The sequence below is a fragment of the Mesoplodon bidens genome (assembly GCF_964165515.1).
Source record: "Mesoplodon bidens genome assembly, chromosome: 4".
NCBI classification, from domain to species: Eukaryota; Metazoa; Chordata; class Mammalia; order Artiodactyla; family Ziphiidae; genus Mesoplodon; species Mesoplodon bidens.
The window spans coordinates 68,348,184-68,360,270 of record NC_138160.1 but is presented as its reverse complement, the minus strand read 5'-3'; the positions used below and the strand labels follow the sequence as shown (position 1 = coordinate 68,360,270).

Here is a 12,087-nt window from a genome sequence, read left to right as displayed (position 1 = left end):
TGGTAAATGGGAGTGTTTCCTTGATTTCACTTTCAGATTTTTCATCATTAGTGTATAGGAATGCCAGAGATTTCTGTGCATTAATTTTGTATCCTGCTACTTTATCAAATTCATTGATTAGCTCTAGTAATTTTCTGGTAGCATCTTTAGGATTCTCTATGTAGACTATCATGTCATCTGCAAACAGTGACAGCTTTACTTCTTCTTTTCTGATTTGGATTCCTTTTATTTCCTTTTCTTCTCTGACTACTGTGGCTAAAACATCCAAAACTATGTTGAATAAGAGTGGTGAGAGTGGGCAACCTTGTCTTGTTCCTGATCTTAGTGGAAAACCATTCAGTTTTTCACCATTGAGGATGATGTTGGCTGTTGGTTTGTCATATATTGCCTATATTATGTTGAGGAAAGTTCCCTCTATGCCTACTTTCTGGAGGGTTTTTATCATAAATGGGTGTTGAATTTTGTCAAAAGCTTTCTCTGAATCTATTGAGATGACCATATGGTTATTCTCCTTCAATTTTTTAATATGGTGTATCACATTGATTGATTCATGTATATTGAAGAATCCTTGCATTCCTGGAATAAACCCCACTTGATCATGGTGTATGATCCATTAATGTGCTTTTGGATTGTGTTTACTAGTATTTTGTTGAGGATTTTTGCATCTATGTTCATCAGTGATATTGGCCTGTAGTTTTCTTTCTTTGTGACATCCTTGTCTGGTTTTGGTATCAGGGTGATGGTAGCCTCGTAGAATGAGTTTGGGAGTGTTCCTCCCTCTGCTATATTTTGGAAGAGTTTGAGAAGGAAAGGTGTTAGCTCTTCTCTAAATGTTTGATAGAATTCGCCTGTGATTCATCTGGTCCTGGGCTTTTGTTTGTTGGAAGATTTTTAATCACAGTTTCAATTTCAGTGCTTGTGATTGGCCTGTTCATATTTTCTATTTCTTCCTGATTCAGTCTTGGCAGGTTGTGCATTTCTAAGAATTTGTCCATTTCTTTCAGGTTGTCCATTTTACTGGCATAGAGTTGCTTATAGTAATCTCTCATGATCTTTTGTATTTCTGCAGTGTCAGTTGTTACTTCTCCTTTTTCATTTCTGATTCTATTGACTGGAATTTTCTCCCTTTTTTTCTTGATGGGTCTGGCTAATGGTTTATCAATTTTGTTTATCTTCTGAAAGAAGCAGCTTTTAGTTTTATTGATCTTTGCTATCATTTCCTTCATTTCTCTTACATTTATTTCTGACCTGATATTTATGATTTATTTTCTTCTGTTAAATTTGGGGGTTTTTGTTCTTCTTTCTCTAATTGCTTTAGTTGCAAAGTTAGGTTGTTTATTCGAGATGTTTCCTGTTTCTTAAAGTAGGATTGTATTGCTATAAACTTCCCTCTTAGAACTGCTTTTGCTGCATCCCATAGGTTTTGGGTCATTGTGTCTCCATTGTCATTTGTTTCTAGGTATTTTTTGATTTCCTCTTTGATTTCTTCAGTGATCACTTCGTTATTAAGCAGTGTATTATTTAGTCTCCATGTGTTTGTATTTTTTACAGATCTTTTCCTGTAATTGATATCTAGTCTCATAGCATTGTGGTCAGAAAAGATACTTGATACAATTTCAATGTTCTTAAATTTACCAAGGCTTGATTTGTGACCCAAGATATGATGTATCCTGGAGAATGTTCCATGAGCACTTGAGAAAAATGTGTATTCTGTTGTTTTTTGGTAGAATGTCCTATAAATATCAATTAAGTCCATCTTGTTTAATGTATCATTTAAAGATTGTGTTTCCTTATTTATTTTCATTTTCGATGATCTGACCATTGGTGAAAGTGGGGTGTTAAAGTCCCCTACTATGATTGTGTTACTGTCGATTTCTCCTTTTATGGCTGTTAGTATTTGCCTTATGTATTGAGGTGCTCCTATGTTGGGTGCATAAATGTTTACAATTGTTATATCTTCTTCTTGGATCGATCCCTTTATCATTATGTAGTGTCCTTCTTTGTCTCTTCTAATAGTCTTTATTTTAAAGTCCATTTTGTCTGATATGAGAATTGCTACTCCAGCTTTCTTTTGGTTTCCATTTGCATGGAATATCTTTTTCCATCCCCTCACTTTCAGTCTGTATGTGTTCCTAGGTCTGAAGTGGGTCTCTTGTAGACAGCATATATATGGGTCTTGTTTTTGTATCCATTCAGCCAGTCTGTGTCTTTTGGTGGGAGCATTTAATCCATTTACATTCAAGGTAATTATCGATATGTATATTCCTATTCCCATTTTCTTAATTGTTTTGGGTTTGTTATTGTAGGTGTTTTCCTTCTCTTCTGTTTCCTTCCTAGAGAAGATCCTTTAGCATTTGTTGTAAAGCTGGCTTGGTGGTGCTGAACTCTCTCAGCTTTTGCTTGTCTGTAAAGGTTTTAATTTCTCCATCAAATCTGAATGAGATCCTTGATGGGTAATGTTGGTTGTAGGTTTTTCTCCTTCATCACTTTAAATATGTCCTGCCTGTCCCTTCTGGCTTGCAGAGTTTCTGCTGAAAGATCAGCTGTTAGCCTTATGGGGATTCCCTTGTGTGTTATTTGTTGTTTTTCCTTTGCTGCTTTTAATATGTTTTCTTTGTATTTAATTTTTGACAGTTTGATTAATATGTGTCTTGGCATATTTCTCCTTGGATTTGTCCTATATGGGAGTCTCTGTGCTTCCTGGACTTGATTAACTGTTTCCTTTCCCATATTAGGGAAGTTTTCAACTATAATCTCTTCAAATATTTTCTCAGTACATTTCTTTTTCTCTTCTTCTTCTGGAACCCCTATAATTCGAATGTTGGTGCATTTAATGTTGTCCCAGAGGTCTCTGAGACTGTCCTCAGTTCTTTTCATTCTCTTTCCTTTATTCTGCTCTGCAGTAGTTATTTCCAATATTTTATCTTCCAGGTCACTTATCTGTTCTTTTGCCTCAGTTTTTCTACTATTGATCCCTTCTAGAGTATTTTTAATTTCATTTATTGTGTTGTTGCTTGTTTCATCTTTAATTCTTCTAGGTCCTTGTTAAATGTTTCTTGCATTTTCTCAATTTTCAAGATTTTGGATCATCTTTACTATCATTATTCTGAATTCTTTTTCAGGTAGACTGCCTATTTCCTCTTCATTTGTTAGGTCTGGTGGGTTTTTATCTTGCTCCTTCATCTGCTGTGTGTTTTTCTGTCTTGTCATTTTCCTTATCTTACTGTTTTTGGGGTCTCCTTTTTGAAGGCTTCAGGTTCGTAATTCCCGTTGTTTTTGGTGTCTTTCCCCAGTGGCTAAAGTTGTTTCACTGGGTTGTGTAGGCTTCCTGGTGGAGGGGACTAGTACCTGTGTTCTGGTGGATAAGGCTGAATCTTGTCTTTCCGGTGGGCAGGTCCACATCTGGTGGTGTGTTTTGGGGTGTCTGTGGACTTATGATTTTAGGCAGCCTCTCTGATAATGGGTGGGGTTGTGTTCTTGTCTTGCTTGTTGTTTGGCTTAGGGTGTCCAGCACTGTAGCTTGCTGGTCCTTGAGTGCAGCTGGGTGTTGGTGTTGAGATGGAGATCTCTGGGAGATTTTTGCCATTTGATATTATGTGGAGCTGGGAGGTCTTTTATTGACCAGTGTCCTGAAGTTGGCTCTTATAAACAGGAGAAGAAAGAAAGAAAGAAAAAGAGTGAGGGAGGGAGGGACGAAGGAAGGAAGAAAGAAAGAAAGAAGGAAAGAGAGACTGGGGGAGAGAGAGAGAAAGAAAGAAAGAAGATAAAATAAAATAAAGATAAAATAAAGTTATTAAAATAAAAAATAATTAAGAAAAAAAATTTTTAAGTAAAAAACAAACAAAACAATACGGACAGATAGAACCCTAGGACAAATGGTGAAAGCAAAGCTATACAGACAAAATCTCACACAGAAGCTTACACATACACACTCACAAAAAGAGGAAAAGGGGAAAAAGTAATAAATCGTGCTGTCAAAGTCCACCTCCTCAATTTGGGATGATTTGTTGTCTACTCAGATATTCCACAGATGCAGGGTACATCAAGTTGATTGCGGAGATTTAATCCGCTGCTCCTGAGGCTGCTGGGAGAGATTTCCCTTTCTCTTCTTTGTTCGCACAGCTTCCGAGGCTCAGCTTTGGATTTGGCCCCGCCTCTGCGTGTAGGTCGCTGGAAGGCGTCTGTTCTTCGCTCAGACAGGACGGGGTTAAAGGAGCAGCTGAATCAGGGGCTCTGGCTCACCCAGGCCGGGGAGAGGGAGGGGCATGATGTGGGGCGAGCCTGCAGCAGCAGAGGCCGGCGGGACGTTGCATCAGCCTGAGGCGTGCCATGCGTTTTCCCAGGGAAATTGTCCCTGGATCCCGGGACCCTGGCAGTGGTGCGCTGCATAGGCTCCCCGGAAGGGAGGTGTGGATAGTGACCTGTGCTCACACACAGGTTTCTTGGTGGTGGCAGCAGCATCCTTAGTGTCTCATGCCCGTCTCTGAGGTCCACACTGTTAGCTGCGGCTTGCGCCCATCTCTGGAGCTCCTTTAAGCAGTGCTTTCAATCCCCTTTCCTCGCGCACCAGGAAACAAAGAGGGAAGACAAAGTCTCTTGCCTCTTCGGCAGGTCCAGACTTTTCCCCGGACTAGCCGTGGTACACTAACCCCTTCAGGCTGTGTTCACGCCGCCAACCCCAGTCCTCTCCCTTCACTCTGACAGAAGCCCGAGCCTCAGCTCCGAGACCCGCCTGCCCCGGCGGGTGAACAGACAAGCCTCTTGGGCTGGTGATTGCCGGTCAGCACCGATCCTCTGTGCAGGAATCTCTCCGCTTCGCCCTCTGCACCCCTGTTGCTACGCTCTCCTCTGCGGCCCTGAAACTTCCCCCCTCCGCCACCCACAGTCTCCTCCCGCGAAGGGGCTTCCTAGTGTGTGGAAACCTTTCCTCCTTCACAGTTCCTTCCCACTGGTGCAGGTCCTGTCCCTATTGTTTTGTCTCTGTTTATTCTTTTTTCTTTTGCCCTATCCAGGTACCTGGGGAGTTTCTTGCCTTTTGGGAGGTCTGAGGTCTTCTGCCAGCGTTCAGTAGGTGTTCTGTAGGAGTTGTTCCACGTGTATTTCTGATGTATCTGTGGGGAGGAAGGTGATCTCCGCGTCTTACTCTTCCACCATCTTCCAGTTTTTTTATTTTTTTGACATTGAGCTACATGAGCTCTTTGTAAATTTTGGAGATTAATCCCTTTTCTGTCACAGCATTTGCAAATATTTTCTCCCATTCCGTGGGTTGTATTTTCATTCTGTTTATGGTTTCCTTTGCTGTGCAAAAGCTTTTAAGATTAATTAGGTCCCAGTTGTTTATTTTTGTTTTCATTATGCTAGGAGATGGATTAAAAAAGATACTGCTGCAATTTATGTCAAAGAATGTTCTGCCTAGTTTCTCCCCTAAGAGTATTATAGTATCCAGTCTTACATTTAGGTCCTTAATCCATTTTGAGTTTATTTTTATGCATGGTGTTAAAGAATGTTCTCATTTCATTTTTTTACTTGTAGCTGTCCATTTATCCCAACACCATTTATTGAAGAGACTGTCTTTTCTCCACTGCACTGTATATTCTTGCCTCCTTTGTCATAGATTAATTGACCATAGGTGCATGGGTTTATGTCTATTCTGTTCCATTGATCTATATTTCTGTTTTTTATGCCAGCACCGTACTGCTTTGATGACTGTACCTTTGTAGTATAGTCTGAAGTCAGGGAGCCTCATTCCTCCAGCTCTGTTTTTCTATCTCAAAATTGCTTTGCCCATTCAGGGTCTTTTATGTGTCCATACATATTTTAAAATTTATTGTTCTAGTTCTGTGAAAAATACCATTAGTAATTTGATAGGGATTGCAGTGAACCTATAGTTTGCCTTGGGTAGTGTAGTCATTTTCACAATATTGATTCTTCCAATCCTAGAACATGGTATATCTTTCCATCTGTTTCTGTCATCTTCTATTTCTTTCATCAGCATCTTACAGTTTTTGGAATACAGGTCTCTTGCCTCCTTAGGTAGGTTTATTCCTAGGTATTTTATTCTTTTTGAAGCAATAGTAAATGGTATTATTTCCTTAATTCCTCTTTCTGATCTTTCATTGTTAGTGTGTAGAAATACAACAGATTTCTCTGTATTAATTTTGTATCCTGTAACTTCACCAAATTTAACCTCCAGGTGTTCGTGTTTTATACAGGTTTTTTTTTCCTGTAATTGATTTCTAATCTCATAGCTTTGTAGTTGGAAAAGATGCTTGATATGATTTCAATTTTCTTAAATTTACCAACACTTTATTTGTGTCTCAGTATGTGATCTATCCTGGAGAATGTTCCATGTACATTTGAGAAGAAAGTGTATTCTGCTGCTTTCAGATGGAATGTCCTATAATTGAGCCTATCTGGTCTAATGTGTCACTTAAGCCTTCTGTCTCCTTATTGATTTTCTATCTGGATGATCTGTCCATTGATGAAAGTGGGGTATTAAAGTTCCCCACTATTATTGTGTTACTGTTGATTTCTCCTTTTATAGATTTTAGCATCTGCCTTATATATTGAGGTGCTCCTATGTTTTGGGGCACATGTATTTACAATTATTATATCTTCTTCTTGGATTCCTTGATCATTATGTAGTGTCCTTCTTTGTCTCTTGTAACAGTCTTTATTTTAAAGTCTATTTTGTCTGATATGAGTATTGCTGCTCCAGCTTTTGATTCGCATTTGCATGGAATACCTTTTTCCATCTCCTCACTTTCAGTCTATATGTGTCCCTAGATCTGAAGTGGGTCTCTCTTAGACAGCATATATATGGGTCTTGTTTTTGTATCCATTCAGCCAGTCTATGTCTTTTAGTTGGAGCATTTGATCTGTTTATGCTTAAGGTAATTATTGATATGTATGTTCTTACTGCCATTTGGTTTTCTTTTTGTAGGTCTTTTTTCTTCCCTTCCTCGCTTGTTCTCTTCTTTTGTCATCTGATGACTGACTTTAGTGCTGTGTTTAGACTCATTTTTCTTTTGTGTGTGTGTACCTATTGTGGATTTTCAGTTTGCAGTGACCATGAGGTTTTGATAAAGGTGGTCTGTATATAAACAAGATTGTTTAAGTTGCTGGTCTTTTAATTTCAAGTACATTTCCAGCATCCTGCATTTGTACTCTCTTTTTCTCACAGTTGCTGGCTTTGATATCATATTTGTGTGTGGATGATTTTCTACTTCTACTGTATGTTTGCCTTTACCTCTGAGCTTTCCCATTTATAATTTTCTCATTTGTAGTTGTGGCCTTTTCTTTTCCACCTAGAGAAGTTCCTTTAGCATTTGTTGCAAAGCTGGTCTGGTGGTGCTAAATAATCTTAGCTTTGACTTCTCTGTTGAATCTGAATGAGAGCCCTGCTGGATAGAGTATTCTTGGTTGTAGGTTCTTCCCTTTCCTCACTTTATATGTATAGTGCCACTCCCTTCTAGCTTGTAGAGTTTTTGCTGAGAGATCAGCTGATTACCTTATGAGAATTCCCTTGTGTGTTATCTGTTGCTTTTCCCTTGTTGCTTTTATTATTTTTTTGTCATCTTGATTACTATGTGTCTTGGTGTGTTCCTCCTTAGGTGTAGCCTGCCTGGGACTCTCTGTGCTTCCTGGACTTGGGTGACTATTTCCTTTCCCATGTCAGGGAATTTTTCAGCTATTATCTCTTCAAATATTTTCTCAGGTCCTTTCTATCTCTCTTCTCCTTCTGGGACCCTTGTAATGTGAATGTTGGTGTGTTTATGTTGTCCCAGAGGTGTCTCAGGCTGTTTCATTTCTTTTCATTCTTTTTTCTTTATTCTGTTCTGCAGCAGTGATTTCCACCATTCTGTCTATCAGATCACTTATCAATTCTTCTGCTTCAGTTATTCTGCTATTGATTCCTTCTAGTATATTTTTCATTTCATTTATTCTATTATTCATCTCTGTTTGTTTCTAGGTCTTTGTTAAACATTTCTTGCATTTTTTTGATCTGTACCTCCATTCTTTTTCCAAGATCTTGGATCATCCTTATTATCATTACTCTGAATTCTTTTTTGGGTAGATTGCCTATCTGCACTTCACTTAGTTGTTCTTCTGGGGTTTTATCTTGTTCCTTCATCTAGGACATACCCTTCTGCCATCTCATTTTGTCTAATTTTCTTTGATTGATCGTTCTTTGATTGATCATTCTGCAGGCTGCTAGGTTGTAATTCTTCTTGCTTCTGCTCTCTGCCCCCTGGTGGATGAGCCTGTCTAAGAGGCTTGTGCAGGCTTCCTGGTGTGAGGGACTGGATCCTGACCACTGGTGGGTGGGCAGGGCTGTGCTCAGGAAGACTTTAAGCAAACTGTCTGCTGATGGGTGGAGCTGTGTTTCCACCCTGTTGGTTGTTTGGCCTGAGGAGACTCAACACTGGAGCCTACAGGCTGTTGGGTAAGGCTAGGTGTGAGGAGGAAATGGCAGCCTCCAGGAGGGCTCACAGAATGAGAACTCATCAGAGCTGCCACTGCCAGTGTCTTTGTCCTGGCAATGAGCCACAGTTGCCCTCTGCCTCCACAGGAGACCCTCCAATACTAGCAGGTAGGTCTGGCCCAGTCTCTTTGGAGGTCACTCCTTTTTTCCTTGAGTCCTTGTGTGCACGAGACCTTGTGTGCATCCTCCAAGAGTGGAGTTTCTGTTTCCCCCTGTCCTATGGAATTCCTGCAGTCAAATCCTGCTGACCTTCAAAACCAGATTCCCACGGGCTCCTCCTCACAGAGGAGGAGAAAAATGGACATAAACACCTCAAAAAAGCTTTGAAAGAAAAGAAGTATGAAGAAGTCATGGGATGCCAACATGTCAGAATATTATAGGTCACAAGAGTATTGTATGGATCCAGGAATTAATAGACAAGGCAAGAAAAAAGTAGTTACTAGCATTGATTGTGGTTGTCTCTTTTGATAATGGGTTAATTTTGTTCTCTATGTGAGAAGTAAGCCAAAGACATTGTGATAGAGACCGTTATGCTCACCAGATATCCACATGCTCCTCTCCATTTCCCAGCCTCCTTTGCAGTTGGGCTGAGGTCATATAATTAGTTGAGGTCAATGAGATGTATCCAGAAATGATTTAAGCTGCTTCCATACCTGTTTTTTTTTTAAAACATCCTGTGTAATCCAACAGCTTTCTCTTTCATTGCCCCTTATGAATGTGGATGCCGCGTTTTTCATACAATGGTGGTAACTTGCAACAGCCTGGATCTCTGCATTACTCCTTAGAAGAAAAAACCTTCAGCAAGCTGCCTAACCAACAGCAGCCTGTGACAGAAGCAAAAAATAAATATCTGTTGCATTAAAAAAAAAAAAAACCTGACCTTTTAAAAAAAATGATAAATCTATGTATTCCTGCCTCAGACAGTTGAAATACATTTTCAACTTATTTAAGTCTTTAAACATTCATTGGCTAGTCAATTTAAAGATGATTATTAAAAAGAAGCTGAATTATGTCTTGAAAAATATAACAAGATTAGTTTCAAATCTCACATATGAGAAAAATGATCCAAACAAGAAAATAATAAAAATAATTCCCAAGAAAAAGAAGGCCATATGATTGATAGTCTGTTCATCTTTACTAGGTTTTCCAGGGCAATTTTGACAATGATACCCACAGAAAAAACGTCATTGACCCTCCCATCTATGCACGGCACATAAGGATCCTTCCTTGGTCTTGGTATGGGAGGATCACGCTGCGGTCGGAGCTGCTGGGCTGCACAGAGGAGGAGTGAGGAGACCCCACAGCCCACAACCCTCCTCTCTATTTCCCTAAAAGTATCTCCACGGAATGAACTCTGCAAAATCTATCGGAAACTGAATGGAATTTTTCATGAAAAAGTGATCAAATTACGGTAGGCCACATTAACTGTCTTCTTAAGGAGGTCTAAGCCTGCCTTTTCAAAGGTTTAATTTGATATTTATCATTTAAATTTCTTAAGCAACATCACATTAGCTGAGAATTACTTTTCGCATTGTTTTCTGACTTCTTCATACTGGTTGAAATATATTAGGCAAAGAAAGTAGCACTCTTGATAGATAGCAAGGGTAAAAAAAAATCTCATAGTTATCAAATAAAAGCAAGAGTTGTTAGAGCTTTCATAATCAATACTCAACTTGTTCTTATAAAAATACTGCAATGTTAGCAATGTTTTTTTCCCTTCTGTAATGAGTCTATATTATCCTAATTATTTCCCTGTGCCTGACAAACACTAACCAAAATTTGAAGAAGAATCTGTAACATGCAGTACTAACTGAAATTATGATTCTCATCTTACTTTTATTTCTAATCAGAGATTATGTGATCTTTCTCTTAATGCTATTCTATATTCTATATATTATATATTACCTGAATAAGTCCATACTTTTCCCAATTGACTTTTGTCCTATTACTTGCCTAAAAGAAGTATCATGTTTGTGTGTGTGTGTGTATATATATATATATATATACACACGCACATACATATACACATATATATACATATGTATATGAAACATGATTATCAGTAGATTGAGCATATTTAGTATCAGTAGATTGAATCTGCAATTCTCTTGTTTTTGAAGGAAGCTATAACTATGTAATCTCCAAATATTTCCTTTATAAAGGAAATACTACCATTTTGCAAAATTAACAACAAAATCACATTATGTTTGTTTCTTTAAGAAAAAATTTAAATCTTTGTTTTGATGGTATTTCCATAGCCTTATCTTTACTTTAAAATAAGAGAAAAATTGTCTATTTTTTTTAGCAAATATTGACACAGTGCTGCATAACTTGGCCAAGCATATTCATCATTTCTTTCTTCATCTCTGCACTTCCTGTGAAACTAGAATTTTATTGAGGTTTGAAATTAGTGGTGGTTTCTCAGGAAAGCACAGTGCATAGACATTTGTGAGAAGAGAAGCGTTTACTAATGACAAAAACCATTTTCAGGGTGAAAATTGATTTCTATCTATTTTGCTTCAAAGGTCCTGAAAAAATAATAAGAAATTATCATAATGATTTGTTATTGATAATGAGATTTCATTGCCATTCTCTCAAATTAAGGCTCACACTGCCTCCATGAAAGTCCTCAACATCTAATTTATAAGCTTTACAAGTATTTCTTTTATAAGGCTTAGACACAGAATTACTGGGGTTTTAAATTGTGTCCTGAAAAAGAAAGTATGGTATGTGTACAAAACATTGACGTCCTGTACAACACTGCTAAGTTCTTTTTTTCCTTATTGTTTGTGCTGCATAACAGAAGCCACTAGAATGTTACTGTCTTGTCTGTCCATGTGTTAACAGCATTTCTTGATGATGTATATATGGAGTGGGTCTTCAATCATAGTGAAGAATTTAAAGAGAAAGTCAATCATAATGGCATTTTTAATAAGAGCAAAATTAGGACTGGCTGGCCACATATTTGTCCTATGCCCACATGCTTTCTGCTTCAGGCTCTTATTATAAAATTGTTGATTTGAAGCATCTGAAATGGTGATCAGTTTTTAGCATCTTTCTTTCAAAAACAAAATTGCCATGTCATCAATATCATCTTTTTAAGATAATTTTAAATTAGGAATTTAAGTATTTTTAATTTGCTAAATTTTAAGGTCATGTTACAAATAATTGCTTAGGTCCCAAGCCATACACACACTCACTATGTAGCCAATGGCCCTTATTTCTTTAAAGATTTACTGTCCCACCAAATTTCTAGCCATTTTCTCTTGCAGGTTATGCACAATTCTTGATTCTTTTCAGAGTTTTTAAAATTATGAGTAATTTTTTGTAATGATTTACTTTCTCAAAATTATTCATGGCTTCTTATGATGTTTGTTTTAAATTTTATTTTATTGGTAGTTTTTCAAAAAAATATTTTCAAAGGGAGTTTGTTAAAATTCTGTTACCTTTTAGAAATACATACAAATGGCTTTCTGTTGCTTGCGCATTTTCTCTCTGCTCTATGTTTTTCACCAACATGACATATCGTGGGATATCTCTTTATCCCATGATGCCCCAAATTAATGACAACAAAGGGATTCCTACATGTGGTAATGTTAATA

General features: G+C 37.9%; 1 protein-coding gene across 3 annotated transcripts in view; it reads left to right on the top strand.

Moving 5' to 3' along the window:
• The window catches only part of EDIL3 (EGF like repeats and discoidin domains 3), a 428,938-nt gene extending 418,240 nt beyond the window's left edge, over nt 1–10,698 (top strand). For all 3 annotated transcript variants that reach the window (XM_081232430.1, XM_081232432.1, XM_081232431.1), the window contains one exon: nt 9,627–10,698. In XM_081232430.1, coding sequence (XP_081088556.1) covers nt 9,627–9,776 — 150 coding nt within the window. In that variant the 3' untranslated portion in view covers nt 9,777–10,698. The remainder of the gene's footprint in view (nt 1–9,626) is intronic.
• The last annotated feature ends 1,389 nt before the right edge of the window (nt 10,699–12,087 follow it).